The following is a 24,415-nucleotide window of genomic DNA, read 5'->3' on the forward strand; positions in this document are numbered from 1 at the left end:
GTAGTTGCTGTGTTTCTTTAGATCACAGCAGGAAGATACTTTATAAAACGTGGAACAATGATGCCCCCTACAGCCCTCAGAGGGAATACAAGGTGCTTACTGAGTTCGTCTATTTGGTCAGAGATCCTGAGTTTACTTCTCTGGTAAGAATTAATTTTTACACTAGAATAAATAATAAAAGCACATGCTTTGTACACATGTTGGAAAAAATGAAAAATATCAAGGTCTAACACTAAGAAATTAATTAAAATAAAATATAATGTCTAGATAATCAAAACCATTATACTGAAACATTTTACTTTTCTGAAGCATATAGAAACAAATTCTATCGATTGCCATCTTGATTATTAATAGAGACTGTTTTCAAAAGAATTATTAAAAATATTTTCAAAATGGAACTGTGGACTCCTAAAAGGAGAAATAGGTTGAGATGAATTTTTTTTTAAAAAAAAACAAATATACCACAAATTGAAGATTACAACATTCCCTGACTGGAACTGAAAAAAAGACCAGTAAGAAATAATTCAAAGCTGGAGTGACTTCCCTGTTCTCTACGAACCAAGACGAAAGAAACTTATCATCTTTGGGACAAGGAAAGTGGGGGGTACTGGGCACTTCAGAAATGCTTTAGACCACACTTGTCCAACTCGCTGCCCAGGATGGCTTTGAATGCAGCCCAACACAAACGTGTAAACTTTCTTAAAACATTATGAGATTTTTCTTTTGTGATTTTTTTAAAGCTCATCAGCTATTGTTAGTATAAGTGTATTTTATGTGTGGCCCAAGACAATTCTTCTTCCAGTGAGGCACAGGGAAGCCAAAAGATTGGACACCCCTGCTTTAGACTATTCAAGGCCTGTGCAGATACAAAAGAAGCATAGGACAGGTCTTCCTTCCCAGGGAATGTGGCTAGGCATAATGTATAGAAAAGCATATGGATATCACCGCAAGATGATGTTCTTAGGAAAAAAAAGAAATTGGAAATATATACAAAACATAACATAAACTGCACATAACAAAGAAACACATAGCAATAGAGAAATCAACATGGGAAAAGTTTAGAGGTGTAACAAAGAAAAAGTGAGTCATTCACTGGTCAAACTTGGAAAAAGCTGATGGGTGTGGACCAAGGAAGAAAAGGTGAGAGATAGCAAGTAGAGAGAAAACCACAGAAAAGCCAAATGACTGCAGGAAATGCAAATGCATTTGTTTCACAGGAATAGGTGGGCCACCTTCCCCAGTTCCGAGATGAAAACAAACATGGGTCCAAGTCAAAAAGGAAGGGGAGAGTAATTATCAGAATACCTTAAGTCTAGCTGGAGAGTTGAGATTAGATCCGTTTAAACAAAAGGAATTACCCTGATCACCTAAGCAAGGAAGTAACATGATGAATATGATGTTAAGAAAACATTACCCTGGCACTTGTCTAGATGAACTGAAATGGTAAGAGAAGAGAGGCACAGAGGTCCTCAGAGATTAAATGGACATAAAAACAAAGACAATAAAGGCTTGAATTTGTAAGAGAAGGACTAAATTCAAGATGCTCTGCAGAGCAGGAATGCATTTAATAAGTGACTAAAGAATGAAGGACAAGAAGACATCATTTGGCAAGCCCAGGGTGTGTGAAGGTAGCATCAGAGGCTTTCAAAGCAAAAATCAGCTTAGATGAAAGCTATGATAAACTCAGTTGTTTGTTTGAAGTTTTAGTGATCAATGTAGGCAGAAACTTCTTGGAGGCAGGTGGAAAGTTGAGACTAAAAAGGAGGATGAGAAGCCAGAGTTGTATTTACACATTTTTTAGTCATCCAAAAAAAGAACAGACTAGTTTATCTATTATCACATGAGCAAAGGACTGGGAAAATGAAGCCTAGAAAACTGGGTGTCTGGCCAGAAAGGCAGAGAGAACACTTAGAAAAAAAAAAAAAATTAATTTCAAGTCCAAGAACTTTGTTTCAAAGTCATCAACACTCAGAGCAGATGCCCTACAGAGTGAGAAGATACTTAAAAGCTTTAAGCCTGAGATAAAACTCACTGGGTGACTGCTCGTGTGAAAACTTTTACTAATTTTATTTCAATTCATTCACGAAATCAGCACATACTTACTTGAATACAGCTTCCAGCATGAGCAAAGCAATAGAACAATGGTACCGAATGGGAAAACAGCGTCCTATGTTAGTTTGGGCATATCATCAACCACTCTGCAAACTCTCATTGACCCTGTATGTCTTTAAAACATAAAGCTCTTACAAGGAATACATGAAATTAGGGAGGAACTGGAAGATCCAGACTTTAAGTATCAGGAGAAGAAATACAGAGATACTTCTTTCACTTTAAAAGGTTCACAGACACAAATCTCTGTAAAAACATTCTTCGGGACAAAGGTTGCACACTCCAAAGTTATTTCCAGTGAAGAATATAACCATTTAAAATGTTTGTGATTTATTCTGTTTAGGCACTTCAGTTTTATTCTTTCTTAAAATGTGTAGAAAAATCAGTACCTAGAACTCAATTGATATGAAAATAATTGCATAAATCTTTTCAATGTGATACACAAAATCAACGCAGCCATTTTCAAATGAGCACTAATAATAAAGTCAGTACCACGTTCCCATTTAAGTAGACAAAAAACCTAGGACACAGGATTTAAGTGATTCCTTGAAGCAAACTAGCAAGACAAAAGCCTAGTGATTATCCATTTACTATTCAACTGTCTCTTTCTCTGGAAGTTTAAAGAGCTGCTCTATACTTCTATCAAAAAGGGGAAACCATTGTCAAATCTTAGGCTTGTTTCTCTTTTTGTGGTGTTCTAAGGAATGTGAAGACTAAGGTTAACTGAAATTCACAGAAGAGCATAAACCTATAATTGCTCTGAAAGAGTGGAAAGAAAAACATTGATAGTAAAGATGCAAGGAGTTCTTTTTTTTTTTTTTTAATAAAATCTCTCCTTTCCTCCTAAATATTAATAAAACCTTAAATCTTTTACTTTAGATTTAGAAAATGACTCATGCTTCCTACCCCTAAATTCCAGCCCTCCCCTCTCCCAGAATAAAAAGTAGACAACCCCATCACGAGCAAAAGTAAAAGCTTTTAGCCTCCAGGAATGGGTGGGAAGAAAGAGGAGGGGATCATTACACATTCCCTGTAGAAGACAAAGCCAGATGCACATTCCAGAGAAATCTGGCGGGTCCGAGTTTTTCCTTAAATACAGACTGGCCTGTCACTAAGCCAGGCTCTGTAATCTTCCCAGGCTGCCACCGCTAGGGAAGCCAGGAATCCCTTCTAATTAATCAAGTCCTCCCAACAAAAATTTTCCCACCCACAATAAAGTAGGTTGGGGGAAAGGGAAGCAGCAGAGAAAGCTCTGCAGCCAAAAGAATTCTAGACTTTAGTATAATACCTAACTAATCCAAGAAAACAGATGCAGGAAGCAGAGGAAATGATCTACAGAGACACACAATGAGCTAGGAAACTTTCACAGCACTGCTCCGCTGGGACCCAGAATTTAAATTCAAAATCATAAGATATAATTATTATTGAAAGCGAGTCTGGCAACATCCTATACTTTTTCAAATGCCTCTAAGGCAGGGGGTGGACACAAACTTTCCTGAGGTAGATACCATGTGTATCACTTGACCCTTTTAACAATAATTTGATATTTGGATTTCTTTTTTATTTTGCTAAAGTTTTGTTTTAATGGATAAACATTCATAATTATTACATTATGTGTCCATGTCTATTTCTTGCAAAGGAAATGGCTTTACCTTGGCCTTGCTAACTTACCCCACACCTGCAGCCGGTTTAACCCAAGGTAACTTCATTGAAGGCTTATTCTGATAAGGTACAAGGAGGTAGGAGTACCAAGGATACAGCGATTTAGATCTGTGTTAGCCAATACAGCTGATACTAGCCACTGGTGCCTACTGAGCATTTGAAATGCGGCTACTAGGAATTGAGATGTAGGCTGAACGCAGTGGCTCATGCCTGTAATCCCACCACTTTGGAAGGCAGAGGCAGGCGGATCACTTGAGGTCAGGCATCGGAGACCAGCCTGCCCAACGTGGCGAAACCTCGTCTCTACTAAAAATACAAAAATTAGCTGGGCATGATGGCGTGTACCTGTAACCCCAGCTACTTGGGAGGTTGAGACAAGAGAATCACTTGAACCTGGGAGGCAGAGGTTGCAGTGAGCCGAGATCTTGCCACTGTACTCCAACCTGGATGACAGAGCAACAGAGTGAGACTCCGTCTCAAAAAAAATAAATAAATAAAAGATATATCTGTATACATATTCCATATATAAATCAGTGTGTGTGAGTGTGTTTATTCCAGACTTTGCAGGCAAAAAGGTCTTTATTTCAACTACTCAACCCTCCACTCTACTGTAGCATAAAAGCAGCCAGGGATGATATGTAAACAAGTGGGAGTGGCTGGATTCCCGTAAAACATTATTTACAAAAACAAGCAGCTGGCATGTGGGCTGTAATTTGCAGATCTCTGGTCTAGATCTTTTCCCTACCCTAAAGAGTCTATTATTTTGGAAATTTTAAAATGCTGGGGTGGGTGCAAAGCTCGGGTAAGATTGCTATGAAGCCTTGGGGAGACGTGCCTGCTGTTACCACTTCTTTCAGTTAAAATAAGAGTCACTCACTGAAGTACAGGACATACCTCCCTGCTACAAGCTGCAGTAGCCCAGAAGTCTACAGACCCTGAAAGTTATACTTCCAAGGATTCCCACATCTCATGCACTACTGCCATTTCCTGGAAGTCTGGCCTCAGAAAAGTCTTCAACTCTTGAAAGAATTCAAGAGCCAGCTGCGCAGTGGTAGTGCCGCCTGTAGTCCCAGCTACTTAGGAGGCTGGATCGGGAGGATAGCTTGAGCCCAGTAGTTCATGTTCAGCCTGGGCAATATAACGAGATCCTGTCTCTAAAAAATAGTGATAAAAAAAAGAATTCAAGACCAGAACCACAGCAATTAAAAAGAAAAAACAAAAGTATTCATATGCAGGAAGGTCAGAAGATCTTTCTTCGCTTGAAGAAGAGTAAATCATTTGCAAGAATAATTAATGCCATTCCAAGGGCAGTCTTAGAATAAACAACCGAGATCAAGTGGCACACTACTTGGTGTTCATCAGTTTTTCTGTTACTTTGAAACCCTGCTCTATGCAAGTACTTTTCAACCCAGTCAAAAGTGGCTGCATCTATGTGAAAAATTTGCATAAGTTAATTAATTCCTTTTAAATCTTATTAATTTTTTTTTTCAAACTTAGAGATGGGGTCTTGCTATGTTGCTCAGGCTGCTGGTCTCTAACTCCTGGCCTCAAGTGATCCTCCCACCTGGGCCTTCCAAAATGCAGGGATTACAGATGTGAACCACTGTACCCAGCCTACATTTTATTTATGCACTTAATTTTTATATTAATCCATAGATACATATTAAAATGATATATCAAAGTGAGGTCTCAAGCTGGGTGTAGTGGTGCACATCTGTAGTCCCAGCTACTCAGGAGGCTGAGGCAGGAGGACTGCTTGAGCCCAGTAGTTCAAGATCAGACTGGGCAGCATAAGTAGACCCCATCTTTCAAACAAACAAACAAACAAACAAAATGGCCTCTTCTGCCTCATCCAGCTCCCTCTCTCACTCCAACTCTCGCTCACCAAGGGCAACCACACTGAAACTTAGCTTTTTGATCTGGTAATTTGCCAACATATTTCTAAACACTATGTTTATCCTACGAATGTCTTATTACTTCAGTTTTATATACTTTATGTGTGAAATGAGGACTTAATCCTTATAACTGCCCTTCCACATGTTTCCTTCCCCGGCCTTCCAAAACTTAGAGTTCACAATATTATGAAATGTAACCTCTGTTCAAAGCTGAACCATGCAGGAGGGTCACTTGAGCCTGGGAGTTCAACGCTGCAGTGAGTTATGACTGTGCCACTGCATTCCAGCCTGAGCAACAGGGCAAGACCCCATCTCTACAACAAGAAGAACAAAAAGCTGAGCCATGTAGTATACTATGCTTAATTTCCTATCTTGCACAATCTTTTGTTTACTGAGAGCTGAGGGTTGCATCATTTTTCTTTTGTTTAGTTTTCTATATTCTTATGACTAAATCATTCCCATGCTACCTGATAGGCCTAAAAAAATTTCTTCTCAATGCATTTAAATACATGAAGTATTTTATTCATTTCATTTTTTATTGGAGACATCTTTCATGGAACCCTCTGTCTTCTTCCAATAGGACTGGTTGCAGTTCAGAAACCAATACTCAGAAATATAACTCTTTGACATGCTAAACTAAAAAAGCAGCAGCAAGGTCTCTCTGACCTCCTCCCCTCCTCCCCTCAATCCATTGTCTCTCCCAAAGCACAAGATGAGGCTGTTCGCTGAAGCTCCATTATCTTCCTAGAAACTGGATACCCAAAGAGGAACACAATTGCCTTCCATATCTTCCCTGAAATTATCTATAGCAGAAAAGAAGACTAAAGAATACAAACACACAGTGGACAGGCATTTCAACTAGATATTATCTGCTTCTTGGCTCATTCAAATTCTAAAGAAAATCATCTACAAGTTAATTTCTGTTTCTCAGGTCCATTCATTTCCCCTAAAAATCAGTTACCCCTATATCTCCCAGTTCCCTCTCCCCAGTGAGAGGTCAACCATCTGGCCCTTTGGGTTTTCGTTTCTTGCTGCTGCTGTTGTTTTTAAAGCCAGGGTCTCTCTATGTTGCCCAGGCTGAACTCAAACTCCTGTGCTCAAGCAAATCTTCTGCCTCAGCCTCCCCAAATGGCTGGGACTACAGGCATATGCCATCACGTCCAGCTTTTGAGTGTTTATATTTTGTATGACTTCCATGCACTTGCGTGAACATAATAAATTTGTTATGCTTTCCTTAGTTAACTTAGTCTTTTGTTACAGGAGTGCTGGCTGTGACCCTTCATGATGGGGAGGAAAGGATCCCGCCCCTTCCACCCTTACATTTTCTAGGCAAAATACACAGTAATCATCAAGGAATTTGGTTAGGCCCTCACCTGTCTGGTTCCCTATTTCCTGGATCCTATATCTGATTCTTTCGCTGTTTATTCCCCTATTTTGGAAGATGACATCCTTTCTAAAACAGTGTGCACATCAGAAGGGAAGTGTTTTCTATACTCTGCATCCTAAAAATGTCTCTATTCCACCATGTGACTGAACGTTGGGCTGTAAAGGGAATTCTTGGTTGGAAACCATTTTTCCTAAAATATTAAACATATTGTTCTACTGTCTCCTAGTTATTGCTATTGAGAAGGGTGTTCTGATTCTTGATCCTCTGTATGTGATCTGTTTGTTTCTTAAGTTCTTCTCTAAATTCCCAGTGTTCTGAAATTTTAGGATGATATGCCTTAGCACAACTCTTTTTCACTGACTTTATTGTGTATTCGCTCACAGCTCTTTCAAACAGGAACTTTGTATCCTCCACTTCCAGTAAATTGTATTGTATTGTTTCTTTCATAATTTTTTCTCAACGATTTGTTTTTCTTTTAGAATTCCAATTTTTCATATCAAGACTGAAACTCTAATTTTCTTGTGGTTCTCTCTTCAATTTTTTTTTTAATCTATTATTTTCTTGTTCTACTTTCTGGGCAGTGTTCCTTGGTGTTTGCCCCATACTTTATCATATTTTTATTTATATTATGCTTTTAATTTATAAGAGCTGTTTCTTGTTCTTGGGAATTTCCCTAGTTTGTAACATCCTAACCTTGTTTTGTGGTTATATGTAATAGCTTCCTTCTTCGCTCTAAGGAAGCAAATTATAGTGCAGTTAAAGTCTTCTCTGGCTCCCTAGCACCTCTCTGCTCTTTAGAGTTTGTTCATTCACTATATTTTCTAATTCTCATACTCTGTGTTCTTCTTAAATCTGCACGAATGCTCTTCTGTCCATTCATAATTTAAAAAGAAAATGAATGGTTATTGGAAATTTTTATTTCCCTTATTGACTGATGGGCTTTGGGAATCCAGTAGGAACCCATCTGTTTGGTGGGGGGATATATAGGCTATGCTATTCATCAGATAAGCAGGCTTTAGGTTAAGAAGTATGACTAGAGATAAAAAGAGACATTTCACAGTGATTAAGGACTTACTTCAATAGATATAACAGTTATAAATCCACACACACCTGCTAACATAGTCTCAAAATATACAAAGCAAAAATCAAAACTAAAAGGAGAAATATATAAATTTAAAATCACAGTTGAAGGTTTTAATGCACCTCTCTCAACAGATAAAACAAGTTAACAAAAATATTAGTAAATACATACAATTAACAAACCAGACCCAAGTGACTATACTTAGTTCACTGCACATGACAACCATCACATTTTCAAGTGCTTATGTAACATTTACCAGAACAGACAGAGGTGCTGTGCTAAACATTAATAACAAAATGATTATTAGAAAATTTGCAAATACTTAGAAACTAAACAATATGCATTTAAATAGCCAATGGATCAAAAACAAAATCACAATGAACACTGGAAATTATTTGACTTGAGTTATAACAAAATCCCTACTTTAACTGCATCCCTATCAAAACATGAAGGATACAATTAAAGTAGGAAATGCTTAAAGAGAAATTTATAACTTTAAGTACATGTATCAGAAAAGAAGGCTCTACACCAAAAATTTAACCTTCCACCTTAAGAAGCTAGAAAAGAGTAAATTTACCCGAAGAAATTAGAAGGAAATAATAAAGAAAGAAGTAAGGAAATAATAAAATAAAATACCAAACATACTACAGGATAAAAGAATTCAAAGCCAGAACTGGGTTCTCTGAGAAGACTAATAAAATTAGTAAGCCCCTAACAGTACTAATCAATAATCATCCCTTTGGAAGGTTCAAGCCTGGCTGTCAGAATATTTGGAAGCAGGATATAAGAGCCAGGAAGGCTGAGAGCTGCTGGTATCATAATGCCCTAGAGGTATAAAAGATAAAGGAGAGTGGAGAATGAACTCATTACAGTTAGTTAAGCCACAAGTTGTGAGGAATTTCAATTTATACTTCTGTATCCCATTAGCATATAATACAATATTTGACACATATATAAACATGCAATGTATATATCCTCATATAATACTTTCTGGTTTATATGGGCTAGTTTGTCCATAACTAAAACTATAAATTTTTGGAGAAGGAGCTATTCAATAGAGGTTTTTACTTAATTCCCTTGAGAAATTACGACTTTCATGAAAATGCAACTAAAAAAATCTCTCCTTATTGACCAAGGAAAGCAACATGGAAACTTGCTATTCACTCAGGACCTTGGAATGCCAGGAGGGGAATGGAGAACAGCAAGGAAGTGAGAAACTGTTTGCAAATTACAAAAAAACATCAAGCTTGTGCCAGACTCTGTTGTAAGTTCTAAAGTTATACTACCAACAAGGTGGTAGAATCTCGAGCCATGAAATTAGTATAAAATCTGGTCCAAAATGACTGAAATGTTAATGGCTCTAGCAGAAGTAAACTTAAAACTGTTCAAGTACTCTGCAGGATTCATAAGTCTTTCCACGTGTGTGTGTGTGTGTAGGATGTCACTGAAAATGAAGCACAATCAAAACTTACACACATTAACAATCCAGCAATCTCAACAACCAATTTATTCCACACTTAATAAATAATAGTGAAATAGATTAGATTTTATTTATTTTATTAGATTGTTCTAATCTAAGAGACTATAAGTTATTTTAAAATTATTAAGATAAAAGGAGAAAATTGAAATAAATTTTTAAAACTAGGGAAAGTATATAGAATAAGTGCTGGTAGAATTTGAATTTTTAAAATATAAACAAATATAACTTCTTAAATAAAAAAATACAGTCACTAAAAGTGAACAAGTTAAAGAGAAGATTAAATACAGATAAGCAGATTTTAGTGAAGTGAAAGAGGTCTGATCAAAAAGCACTCTGGACCAGGCACAGCGGCTCATGCCTGTAATCCCAACATTTTGGGAGGTCAAGGCAGAAGGATCACTTGAGCCCAGGAGTTTGAGATCAGGCTGGGCAACATAGCAAGACTCCATCTCTACAAAAACTTAAAAATAAAAAAAATTAGCTGGGAGTGGTAGTACATGCCTGTGGTCCCAGCGACTCAGGAGGCTGAGGCAGGAGGACTGCTTAAGCCCAGGAGGTCAAGGCTGAAGTGAGCCATATTCACACCACTGCACTCCAGCCTGGGTAACTGAGTGAGATCCTGTTTCAGAGGGGGGAAAAAAAGCACTCTCAATGCAATAAGGAAAAGAAAAACAGTGAAGGGCAATTGGCCACTGGCCACACAGCACTCACACAAGACTTCAGGAGCAGTGTTCTCTGGGGAGAAAGCATGTCTGAAAATATCAGTAGCAGGTGTGCAGGTCTCCTGCTGCCCATGATACCCTGGAGCAGAGCACAGAAATCTGGCAAAACTCGCTGTCAGATATTTAAAAAGGGATCCCCATGCTTGAGTCATGGAGCTTTTAAGTAAGGTACATGGAGAAGCACCAGTCCCTAGACTGTCAGAGGCAGAAATACAACTACAAAGTGATGTACAGAACCCTCAATATGATGTGTCAGAACCCTGTCCCTATCCCTATTCTGCCAGCCTGACACTCACTGTTGAGGCAACTCCTCTGCCTACCATGATCTGGAAGCTTTGTTCCAAGCCTTACAGGTATCACTATAAGATGGGATAATATGGTAGCAGAATATGCCACTTCCATGTGTATGGAACTGACCCATCTCTGGCATAATTAGGCGCCTCAGGTCCAAGCTTCATGGTTGACCAGGACGGTCTGCCCTACTTGGCCATAGCCAGTTTCAAAGGGAGCTTTGCAAGAGGCCCAGCCCTTTTCTGAGCAGACAGACTACCGGGGCTCAGTCCTGGATAAAATTAATCTCACTCCTCCAGCATATAATGAACAGTCATATGAGACTATCCAACAAACTTCAAATAAAAGTTCTCTATAAGAAGAGAACAGAGAGAATTAGGAGAGGCAGAGAAAATGGTCAAGAATTTTCCAAAACTGATGACTTGAGTCTTCAAATTGAAGACATACATTGCATCCCAAGCCAGATTAATAAAAGCAAAACTATAACTAGAGATTTCATAGTGAAACTATAGAAGAGCAAAGACAAAAATAAATCTTAAGAGCAACCAGAGAAGAATGACAGATAACCAAGAAAGGAATCAAATCAGGCCAAACAGTGAACTTCTGAGGTGAGTAGTCTCCATAGACACACCCCAACAATTCTCCTGATCCCTGTGAGAAAATGCTGCTTCTCAAGTTAAGAGTGCAGGTTCCCCTGACTCTAGGCTGGCCCTGTGAATGCTCTGATCAACAGAAGGCCACAGAAGTGGCATCTGAGATGTCTGCATCTAGGCCTTCAAAGCACTGACAAATCATACTTCTTTCATTGTGCAAGTCTTGTCCTAAGATGCCACCCCTCAAAACTCAGTCACCGGGTTAGATGCCCAAGCCACACAGAATAGGCACATGGATGAGAACTGAAGAACAACAATTAATAGATCCAGCAGAGATTCCAACCAAAGCCAGCATTAACTGCCACTGAGTATGCCATCTTTCATGTTCCACCTAAGTGAGGCCCTAAGTAGAACTGCAGCCCCAACCAACGTCAAAAGGAAAAATTACTCAATTGATGCTAAGCAACCTACAGAATCAGGAGAGATCATAAAATGGTTGGTGTTTCAAGCCAATAAGTTTTAAGGTGGATTTTAAGCATCAATAGATAATGAAAACATTTCTCAGTAGTAATAAAAGATGCCAGAAGACAATTAAAAAGTATCTTTAAAGTGTTGTTGGAAAATAATGCTCAACCTAGCATTCGAAAACCAACTAAATATCTTTCTTTCCTTTCCTTCTTTTTTTTTGAGACGGAGTCTCGCTCTGCGCCCAGGCTGGAGCGCAGTGGCCTGATCTCAGCTCACTGCAAGCTCCGCCTCCGGGGTTTACGTCATTCTCCTGCCTCAGCCTCCCGAGTAGCTGGGACTACAGGCGCCCGCCACCACGCCCGGCTAGTTTTTTTGTATTTTTTAGTAGAGACGGGGTTTCACCGTGTTAGCCAGGATGGTCTCGATCTCCTGACCTCGCGATCCCCCCGTCTCGGCCTCCCAAAGTGCTGGGATTACAGGCTTGAGCCACCGCGCCCAACTAAAACCAACTAAATATCTTTCTAAGGTAAGACCAAAATATATTTTTAGACACACAAATAGTTAAAGTTCATCACTTATATGCCTTCACAGGAAGAAATACTAAGAATATATATGGATACAAGAAATAACTGAAAGCAATGAAATTTATAAATATGTTAGCAAATCTAAATAAGCACTGACTTGGTTAAAAATAAGACAGAGCTATAACATTAAATAGTATCTAATCTGGCCAACTAGCTATTGTAATTTATATTCTGATGTTTTGAACTTGCACTTATGGTAACACTAGCATACAGAAAATGTCCTAAAGAAACAACAACATATATGAAAGCATCTGCAAGATCTTGTACTCACTATTAGTTCTTCTCTTCTCCCTTCCCACTATCCCTCACACAGCAGCCTCCCATCTATCCACACCTGAGAAGGTCTCAACCCCAGCCATCAAGGAACAAAGAAGGGACATTTATAAGAGGAAAATGAAAGAGGGCAACCAAGTAAGAGAACTCTCCTGGCATTGACCCAGGTAGAGAATTTGCTGATTCCTTCTTTTGATTACCTTTTATCTGCTTTGACATAATGAGAAATCATGCCATGGACCTGGAATATGAATAATAATTTTTAACAGTAAAGACCAAGGGATGACCAAAAAGCATCTTTAAAAGACGAAGCAAGGAACGCCTCATAACCATATGAACATTTTCTCCCCCATCTCGTTCTCAAAATATAAATTTTCAATCTGCCTAGAGTCCCCAAAACACCAAAAGCAACTGCAACAAAAGCAAAAATTGACAAATAGGATCAAATTAAACTAAAGAGCTTCTGTACAGCAAAATAAACTATCATCAGAGTGAACAGACAACCTACAGAATGGGAGAAAATACTTGCAAGCTATCCATTTGACAAAGGTCTAATATCCAGAGGAACTTAAACAAACTTACAAGAAAAAAAACAAACGACCCCATTAAAAAGTGGGCAAAGGATGTAAACAGACTCTTCTGAAAAGAGGACATTCATGTAGCCAGCAAATATATGAAAAAAAAGCTCAATATCACTGATCATTAAAGAAATGCAAATCAAAAACAACACAATACCATCTCACGCCAGTCAGAATGGCGATTATTAAAAACTCAGGAAACAACAGATCCTGATGAGGCTGTGGAGAAAAAGGAATATTTTTACACTGTTGGTGGGAGTGTAAATTAGTTAAACTATTATGGAAGACAGTGAGGCAATTCCCCAAATATCTAGAGGCAGAAATGCCATTTGACCCAACAATCCCATTGCCAGGTATATACCCCCCAAGATATAAATCATTCTATTATAAAGAAACATGCATGCGTATGTTCATTGCAACACTATTCACAATAGCAAAGACAGGGAATCAACCTAAATGCCCATCAGTGAAAAAACAGATAAAGAAAATGTGGTACATATACACCATGGAATACTATGCAGCCATAAAAAGGAACAAAATGATGTCCTTTGCAGGGACGTGAATGGAGCTGGAAGGCATTATCCTCAACAAACTAATGCAAGAACAGAAAACCAAATACCTCACAGTCTCACTTATAAGTGGGAGCTGAATGAGTACACATAGACACATGGGGGGAAATAGTACACACTGGGACTTGTTGGTGGGGCAGGGGGAGGGAGAACATCAGGAAGAATAGCTAATGGCCACTGGGTTTAATACCTATGTCATGGGATGATCTGTGCAACAAACCACTGTGGCACATGTTTACCTATGTAACAAACCTGCACATCCTGCACATGTGCCCCAGAACTTAAAAGTTGAAAAACTTTTTTGCAGAGTCCCAAGTGTAAAAAGTAGAAAGTTAGGAACTTCAATTTTCAATTAACATAGAACTCAGTTATATTAGACAGTGATTAGACACTTTTTAAAAAGCTATTAAACATTACTTACTTTAACAGCAAATTTCTTAGATGCCATGGCTTACTGACTCCACAGTAACTACAAACCTTTAAGAAAAAAAAAAAGTTATAATTAGATATATTAAAATTTCTTTTTATTTGGATATTATACAGGAAAAAGATTGGCTAAATAGTAAAATATCAATGGGTTATTTTGAGATGAATGTTCACTTATAATTCCCTTAACCAAAATACTATATTAAATTAGTAATTTAAGCACTGCTTGCAAAGAAAAGGAGAGGCCCTGGCCAGGCATGGTGGCTCACACCTATAATCCCAGCATTTCAGGAGGCCAAAGTGGGAGGATCACTTGAGCTCAAGAGTTGGAGACCAAACTAGGCAACATAGCAAGACCTTATCTCTACAAAAATTTAAAAAAAAAAAAAAAAAAAAAAAAAAGGGAGAAAAGCACAGGCTCAGATGGCTTCCCTGCTATATTCTACCAAATCTGTAAAGAATAATTTAAACCAATCCCTCATAAACTCTTTTTAAAAAAACAGTAGCATAAGAAAATTTCTCAAATAATTCTGAAGCCAGTGTCATCCTGATACCAATACCAGAGAGAGACATCACAAGAAAACCACACATCAATGTCCCTTATGAAGAAAGACCCAAAAATTCTCAACAAAATACTAGAAAATCAAACACAGCAACATGTAAAAAAGATTATACACCATGATCAAGTTGGATGTATTCCAAGAATGCAAGGATAGTTTAAGATCTGAAAATTAATCAATATAAGACACTCTATTAATAACAGAAAAAAAATGCACATAATCATCCCAAATACAAAAAAAAAAAAATCCAAAACACTTTTTTAATTTAAAAAAAAAAAAAAGGCCAACACAATAGGAATAGAAGGGACTATCTCAACCTGATAAAAGATATTTAGGAAAAACCAAGTGCTAAAATCATACTTAATGATGAAGACTAAATGTTTTCTCCCTTAAGATAAGAGACACATCTTTACAAGAAATGTCTGCTCTTGCCACTTCTTTTCATCATTGTACTAAAGGTTCTAACTAAGGCAATTAGGCAACAAAAAAAAAATAAAAAGCATCCAGATTAGGAAGAAAGAGATAAACTGTCTATTCATGAACAACATGTTCTCATATATAGAAAACCCTAAGAAATCATCAAAAAACTACTAGAATTAATAAGTTCAGCAAGGTTGTAGGATATATGATATTTTAAATCTACTATATTTCTACATACCAACAATAGATAGTCCTAAAATAAAATTTAAAGAAAAATTCCATTCATAATAACATGAAAAAGAATACTTAAGAATAAGTATAACAAAAGTACAAGATTTGTACACCAGAAGTAATAAAATATAATTGAAAGAAATTAAAGACTTAAGTGGAAAGATAACCCATGTTCATGAATTGTAAGACTTAATGCTGTTAATATAGCAATATTCCCAAAATGTTCTCAGATTCAATGCAATCCCTATCAAAATCCTAGCTGACTTCTTTACAGAAATTAACAAGTTTATTCCAAAATGTATATAAAATTGCAAGAGCTCTGGAGTAACAAAAACAATACTGAAAAAGAAGAATGAAATTGGAGAACTCAGGCTTCTCAATTTAAAAGCTTACTATGGTTGGACGCAGTGGCTCATGCCTGTTAATCCCAGCACTTTGGGAGGCCGAGGAAGGCGGATCACGAGGTCAGGAGTTCGAGATCAGCCTAGCCAACATGGGGAAACCCCATCTCTACTAAAAATACAAAAATTAGCTGGGTGTGGTGGCATGAGCCTGTAATCCCAGTTACTTGAGAGGCTGAGGCAGGAGAATCACTTGAACCCGAGAGGTGAAGGTTGTAATGAGCCAAAATCATGCCACTGCACTCCAGGCTGGGTGACAGAGCAAGACTCCGTCTGAAAAAATAAATAAATAAAAGCTTACTACAACATCACAACAATCAGAACAGTATGGTACAGGCTGAACATCCCTTACAGAAATGCTTAGGACCAGAAGTGTTTCAGACACAGGATTTTTTTTAGATTTGGAATATTTACATATACATGATGAGATATCCTGGGGATGAGATACAAATCTAAATACAAAATTCACTTATGTTTCATATATACCTTATACAGATAGCCTGAATTTTATATATTTTTATGATTTTGTGCATGAAACAAAGTTTTGACTGCATTTTGACTACAGACTGTCATGTGAAGTCAGGTGTGGAATTTTGTACTTGTGGCATCATGTTGGCATTCAGAGAGTTTCAGACTTTCCAGGATTTCATATTTTGGATTTTCATATTAGGGATGCTCAACCTACACTAGCACAAGAACAGACATATAGGCCAGGCACGGTGGCTCACACCTGTAATCCCAGCACTTTGGGAGGCTAAGGCGAGCAGATCATTCAAGGCCAGGAGTTCGAGACAACCCTGACCAACATGGTGAAACCCTGTCTCTACTAAAAATACAAAAAATCAGCCAGGCATGGTGGTGCACACCTGTAATTCCAACTACTTGGGAGGCTGAAGCACGAGAATCAGTTGAAAGCAGGAGGCAGAGGTTGCAGTGTGGCAAGATCATGCCACTGCACTCCAGCCTGGGGGACAGATTGAGACTCTGTCTCAAAAAAATAAATAAAAGACATACAGGTCAATTGGAATAAAACTGATAGAAATAGAGCCTTAATTCATGTTCAATTGATTTTCAACAAGGGTAATGAGATAACTTGTTTCAACAAATGGTTCAAGGACAACTGGGTATCCATATGCCAAATAATAAAGTTGGACTGCTACATCACACTATGTACAAAAAGTTAATTCAAAATGGATCAAAGACCTAAATATAAGAGCTAAAACTATAAAAATCTTAGGAAAAAAACATAGGCATAAATTTTGGTGACCTTTCATTGGGCAACAGTTTCTTAGATATGATACCAAAACAGAAGTGACAAAAGCAATTAGTAAGTTAGATTTTATCAAAATTAAAAACTTTTATACTTCAAACCAAGAAAGTAAAAAGATAATACACAGAACAGAAAAAAAGTCTGCAAACATCTGATGAAGGACTCATGTCCAGAATATATAAAGAACTCAACTCAATAAGAGGAAAAATAACTCAATTTAAAAATAAGCAAAGAATTTGAATTCCTTCAAAGAAGATCTACAAATGACCCATTAAGCACATGAAAAGATGCTTAACATCATTAGCCATCAAATAAATGCAAATCAAAACCACAATGAGATATTACTTTATACCCATTAAGATAAATAGCTAAAATCAAAATGACAAATAATAACAGATGTTGGCAAGGATGTGAATAAACTGGAACTCTCACACATTGATGATAGGAATGTAAACTGTAGCCACTTTGCACAATAGTTTGATAGCGTTTCAAAATTTAAAGAGTTGCCACATGACCCAGCATTTCCATTCCTAGGGATATAACCAAGAAAAAAAACAACTCCATACAAAATAATTATACAGGAATGCTCACAGAAGCACTACTAATAATTGTCGAAAAGCCGGGCGCGGTGGCTCACGCCTGTAATCCCAGCACTTTGGGAGGCCGAGGCGGGCGGATCACAAGGTCAGGAGATCGAGACGAAACCCCGTCTCTACTAAAAATAGAAAAAAATTAGCCGGGCGCAGTGGCGGGCGCCTGTAGTCCCAGCTACTCGGGAGGCTGAGGCAGGAGAATGGCGTGAACCCGGGAGGCGGAGCTTGCAGTGAGCCGAGATAGTGCCACTGCACTCCAGCCTGGGCGACAGAGCAAGACTCCGTCTCAAAAAAAAAAAAAAAATTGTCGAAAAATGGAAACAACCCAAATGTCCATCCACTAATGAACAGATAAACAAAATGTGATATATCATACAATAGAATATTATTTGGCAATAAAAAGGTAAATATTCCCCTTTACTGTGCTCAGCCAGGCAACCACTTTTTCTCACCCTGGCACAAAACCGGAGTATTTTCTGGAGAGGGTAAGACAGAGGATCTCTAGTCTGGAAAACACTAGGCACAGTAGAAGGTGGAATCTTCTGAACAAAGAGAAATTAGGGAATACAAATGGAGACCTTCCTCTGCCTGCATGCCTCTCTACCCTGCCCACACTCTCCAGAAGGCAGACTAAAACCTCCCTATTCAGAGAATTGGACTAACCTAAAAGACAGCGTCTAAAAATACTGACATAGGGGTTCCCCAAGGAAACAGCCTAAACAGATGGCTCTTAAGTGAAGTCCAGATCCATAAGCCCCACACCCATATGCAGAGATTCTAGTTCTCTTTTAATGTCCCACTCTCAAATATAAGTCAACAAGCAGGAACCACCTGCCACCTAAAGCAAGATTATATTATGAAAGAAAAACAAACAGAGAAAAAAAACCTACTTGGCTGAAACAAAGTATGGAGAGAGAAGAAAACATTTTTTAAAAATTATCATTAGGGAGGTTGCAGATACTGCAGCCATAAAGCAAAAAAAAAAAAAAAACAACAACAACAAAAGAGACTATCAGAAGACAACAAACTAAAACAATGATAGTTGAATTTTTAAAACTTAATAGAATGGTTGAAAGATAACATGATGAAATCTCTCAGAAACTTCAGCCAAAAATAAAAAAAAAAAAGGAAAGAGAAAATAAATTAAAATTAAAAGACCAATATAGGAGGTCAAACACATGAAAATGATTATGGAGACTGACCCATATTAGAGCATCTATCACAGCGAAATTTTAGGTATTGGGAATAAAAAAATTTTCTTTTAAGTGTGTGTGGGGGGTAGTAGGAGGTGGAGAACACAAAGGATCAGGAGTCAGAATTGGTTCCAAACTGCCCAAAGATATAGAGAAATATCTTCAAAATTCTGAAGAAAATTGTTTCCAACCTCAAACTGGATTTAAACTTCAGGGGAGAAAAAAAATTATTAGATATGCAAGTTCTTATAAAACTGTTTCATGTATTTTTTCTCAGGAAGCTACTAAAGATGTGCTTCACCAAAATGAGGAAATTAAGCAAGAAAGAGGAAACAGGAAGGGTGAGACAGGAGAAAGGCAGAGGAAAGCTGAGGATCTGGTGAAAGGAGGCCTCCATGAGAGCCGTGGGTAGACCACAGGGGAAGCGCAGGTGCGGACCAGAGCAGGCTGCAGGGGAGAGGCACGTCCAGGAAGATCTGCGGACACACGCACACACGGATGAGTTTTAGACAACTGGTGAAGAATATGAGATTGAATTAGGGCAGGTACATGGAAAGCTAAACAGCAGAAGAATAACAAGGCAATTACTGATTCCACCATAAACAAAAACTGCAGTAAATAAAGAGTGCTTAATACACAGCTGAGTTATGACTAGCATTTATAGTCATAATAGCAAACATTGAATGTTGAGCTAAACAATGTTATGCTTATGATGATATTAGAAAAATAGGGAATGTGTGTGCATAAATATGGTGAGGGTACAGAGGTTAAACAGAGCAAAAGATCTCTAATGGTGATGGAGTGTTTCAGAAACAAAGCAGACCAGTGAAAATAATAATAACCACAATGGCTATATTAAAGCAAAAATACAGACAGTAATTTAGTGATCTGGATCCAATTCTTTGTTTTTTAATAAACTTTTTTAAAGTTTATTTATTTATTTTTTATTTCTGAGATAGAGTCTCACTTTGTCAACCAGGCTGAAGTGCAGTGGCTCAATCGAGGCTCACAGCAACCTCCGCCTGGTGGACTCAAGCGATCCTCCTGCCTCAGCCTCCTAAGTAGCTGCGATCACAGGTTCATGCCACCAAACCCAGCTAATTTACATATACATACATATTTATTTATTTTTTTGTTTTGAGACAGAGTTTCGCTCTTGTTGCCCAGGCTGGAGTGCAATGGCGCGATCTCGGCTCACTGCAACCTCTGTCTCCTGGGTTAAGCAATTCTCCTGTCTCAGCTTCCCGAGTAGCTGGGATTACAGGCGCATGCCACCACGCCCAGCTAAATTTTGTATTTTTAGTAGAGACAGAGTTTCATCATATTGGTCAGGCTGGTCTTGAATTCCTGACCTCTGGTGATCCGCCCACTTTGGCCTCCCACAGTGCTGGGATTACAGGCGTGAGCCACCGCACCTGGCCTATTTTTATATTTTTTATAGAGATGGGGCTTCACCATCTTGCCCAGGCTGGTTTTCATCTCCTGAGCTCAAGCAATCCAACAGCCTCAGCCTCCCAAAGTGCTGGGATTATACGTGGGAGCCACCACGCCCTGCCTGTATCCGATTCTTAAGTACTAAACTCTGCCCCAAACTGAAGAACGAGGTGAAGAGAGCCCACAAGGATGGAGGAAAGGGGTTGAGGAGGACACCATCATTCACAAGCCTTGAGCATGGAACTATTTGCCCGTTGAAATTGTTACAGCAGCTCTTCCAATAGAAATATAATGCAAGCCACAAATGTAATCTTAAGTTTTCTATTAGTTGCATTTTTAAAAAGTAAACAGAAACAGGTGAAGTTAAGTTGAATAATCTATTTCATTTTATTTTATTTTATGTTTTTGAGACGGAATCTCACTCTGTCACCAGGAATGGAGTGAGAGGTGCAATCTTGGCTCACTGCAACCTCCACCTCCTGGGTTCAAGTGATTCCCCTGCCTCAGCCTCCCGAGTAGCTGGGATTACAGGCGCCCGTCACTAAGCCCAACTAATTTTTTGTATTTTTAGTAGAGACGGGGTTTCACCATGTTGGCCAGGCTGGTCTCGAACTCCTGACCTCATGATTCGCCCACCTCAGCCTCCCAAAGTGCTGGGATTACAGTCGTGAGTCACCGTGCCCGGCCAATCTATTTTGTTTAACCCAATATAGTCAACATGTTAGCATTTCAACATGTGAGCTATACAAAAATGTTTACATGCTTGTTGTTTTAACCAAGACTTTGAAATTGGTTATATTTCTAGGACATCTCAATTTGGACTGGTCATGTGTCAGGTGCTCAATAGACACTCGTAGGGAGCCACCATTATGGACAGCACAGTTCGAGAGCCTTTTTTAAAACAAGAAAAACACGGCCGGGCACAGTGTGGTTCACACCTGTAATCCCAACACTTTGGGAGGCCAAGGCAGGTGGATCACTGGAGGTCAGAGTTGGAGACCAGCCTGGCCAAAATGGTGAAACCCCGTCTCTACTAAAAATGCAAAAGTTAGGCAGGCATGGTGGTGTGCGCCTGTAGTCCCAGCTACTCGGAAGGCTGAGGCAGGAGAATCGCTTGGACCCGGGAGGCGGAAGTTGCAGTGAGCCAAGATTGTGCCACTGCACTCCAGCCTGGGTGACAGAGTAATACTCCGTCTCAAAAAATAAATAAATAAATAAAAAAGAAGGGCACTTATTTCTGTATCCTGAATTTTTTATTCATCTATCTATCTATCTATCTATTTATTTATTTATTTGAGACGGAGTATTGCTCTGTCGCCCAGGCTTTATTTATTTATTTATTTATTTATTTATTTATTTATTTGAGACGGAGTATTGCTCTGTTGGCCAGGCTGGAGTGCAGCGGCGCGATCTCGGCTCACTGCAAGCTCTGCCTCTCGGGTTCACCCCATTCTCCTGCCTCAGCCTCCCGAGTAGCCGGGATTACAGGCGCCCGCCACCACACCCAGCTAATTTCTTTTGTATTTTTAGTAGAGACGGGATTTCACCGTGTTAGCCAGGATGGTCCCGATCTCCTGACCCCGTGATCCGCCTGTCTCGGCCTCCCAAAGTGTTGGGATTTTTATCTCTGAAATAAGAGTAATAATACCTAACTCAAAATTATTGAAAAGACTAAATAAACTGACACATAAAAACACTAGGCCGGCCGGGCGTGATGGCTCATGCCTGTAATCCCAGGAAAAACAACAACAACAAAAAAAAACAAAAAAAAAACCACTAGGCCTTCCTTCGATGGGTATTCATAATTATTATTACTTAGTCAATGGTGATTTTTTAAAAAAAATTTGGTACCCTTTGATTTTAATTTTTATTTTTTTAATTTTTGTCTCCTATGTGATGAGATCCTAATTTTTTAAATGGACAAAAAATATCTTTATCCAAACCGTAAGTCATTTTAAGTATTCATTTTCATTCTCTAAATAACATAATGCACATGACTTAGAAAAATATTTAATGATGTTTATCTTAGCAAGCCCATTTAGACACAGTGTAAGTGGAAAAAAAGTAAGTTCCTGGGAAATCAGGCACATGTTTAAAAACAATATATATAAAGGTTATCCTGAAAACTTTACATGGATTTTTAAAATTATATTATTTTTGTCTAATAAACATAAAATCAGTCACCTTAAATACATTAAATCAGGCTTGCATAACCTTGCTAAGAATTAAGGAAGTCCCTAGATGAGAGTACTTAAAAAGAATACTCAAGTGGATCAGCTAGACATGGAACCAGGAAAAGGGGGTCAGTTTTGTCAATACGTAACCACCACAGGTAAAACATGTGTGATCCAATTATTTTTTACACACTGATTTTCCCATACATACTTCTTTTCCTGAAGGACAGACAAACCAAGTGGAAGGCCAAGGCAAGGCTTTCACATCATATCTGCTATTGGATAGATCATGAATGAGCCATATTACAGTGAGGTTACTGTAATGGCTAAAATGACTAATACAGTTACATTTTCACATTTTCAACTCACAATAAGGTTTTTGTTTTGTGGGTTTTTTTTTTTTTTACATTTATCAATAAAACAAGAACAGCTACATTTGTGTTGTAGATGCTGAATTTTTCAAAGAGTATCATCAAAGTCCAATATCAAAAAAATGATCTCTAGGGATCTGGAACTGAAAAGCATTTTTTTTATATAAAATAATATGGTCTGACAATATAAAACAGGATACCTGGGAAAATGAAATCTATATTCTGAATATTTTAGTCTGTTTTTAGTATCATAACACACTCTGCCTCAAGGTATGTGACTTTTTCACTTGTTTCCACAATGTTTGGAAATTCAAAAAATCACAATTTTAGGGCTAAAATAGATCTTACAGACCCTCTACTTCCAGCCTTACCATCTATTCCCCTAATGAGAACTTATGGGACCAGGCCTGGATCTCACAGCTGATGGCCTAACCAGGCACTAGATAGAGTCTTGTTAGGTCCACTGAGAGCAAACTAGCACCATCTGTCACCTGTAGAATTGCCAAGGTCAGTGACTCATTGGGCTGTCAGGGTAGGTGTGACCTTCCTCCCTCTGCCTCACACCAAGGTCCAAGTTCCCAACACAGAGTATGACCTCAAATAAACCTACATGTGTAGTGGTTCTCTCTTGTTAACCAAAGAAAGAAAGAAACTCTATTGTTAAAGAAAATGTAGTTTGAACTCGTTTATCACTATGCTACATAAGATGGCACCCTTCATACACAAAATATAAATAAATGAATTCTGCCAGGATAAAGCCCATAACACATCTGGACAGTCAGGTGCATACACCTTGAGCTTGCATATTTGCTAAAGTCATTTCAAATCAAGAAATCCTCTTTTCTTTGGTTTATGACAGCACTAGGCTTGTGCTGGGGATGAATTAAATGGTGAAATCTGAAACAAACTAAGCCAATCTGCTAAAGTCCCAAATATGGTAAAATCATACTTATCCATGGTGGCAGGAGTACACTCTCATATGTGAGCAGCCCTCAGAGCAATGCCTAGCACTAGAGGGTACTCACGAAAAGCCTGCCGGGTGAAAAAAATGTTCCAGATAATTGGAGCTGAGTCACTTATACATATAACCTTTTTACCTTTTTATTTTTTTTTTTCTGTTTTTAGGGAAATTTTCCAGAAATATACTGAATCTTTATTAATGTTCATAAAAATACCATATATTGAATATTTGATATTTCCAATCAAAATTATAATCACACTGGGCAATAAACATATCACTGCCCTGTGAGCTGCCAGCTCCTACACAAAGCAATAGTAGGCCAGCAGGGTTGTCTGCCTGCTCTCGCAGGTGATCCCAAAGCTGTAAGAGTGCCTGAGTCCCTTTCTTTTTTTTTTTTTTTGAGACGGAGTGTCGCTCTGTCGCCCAGGCTGGAGTGCAGTGGCCAGATGTCGGCTCACTGCAAGCTCCGCCTCCCGGGTTTGCGCCATTCTCCTGCCTCAGCCTCCCGAGTAGCTGGGACTACAGGCGCCCAACACCTCACCCGGCTAGTTTTTTGTATTTGTTAGTAGAGACGGGGTTTCATCGTGTTAGCCAGGATGGTCTCCATCTCCTGACCTCGTGATCCGCCCGTCTCGGCCTCCCAAAGTGCTGGGATTACAGGCTTGAGCCACCGCACCCGGCCTGAGTCC

The 24,415-nt window shown here is 38.6% G+C and overlaps 1 protein-coding gene across 6 annotated transcripts in view; it reads right to left on the reverse strand.

The window, feature by feature from the left end:
- SLX4IP (SLX4 interacting protein) overlaps positions 1 to 24,415 on the reverse strand; it is a 204,223-nt gene that overhangs the window by 165,454 nt on the left and 14,354 nt on the right. For all 6 annotated transcript variants that reach the window (XR_012419160.1, XM_074004774.1, XM_074004772.1 and 3 more), the window contains exon 2: positions 14,114 to 14,169. Coding sequence is in view for 5 of the 6 variants with exons in the window: in XM_074004774.1 (XP_073860875.1) it covers positions 14,114 to 14,140 (27 nt within the window). In the remaining variant the exon portion in view is untranslated. The remainder of the gene's footprint in view (positions 1 to 14,113; positions 14,170 to 24,415) is intronic.

The sequence above is a fragment of the Macaca fascicularis genome, chromosome 10 (genome assembly GCF_037993035.2).
Source record: "Macaca fascicularis isolate 582-1 chromosome 10, T2T-MFA8v1.1".
NCBI lineage: Eukaryota > Metazoa > Chordata > Mammalia > Primates > Cercopithecidae > Macaca > Macaca fascicularis.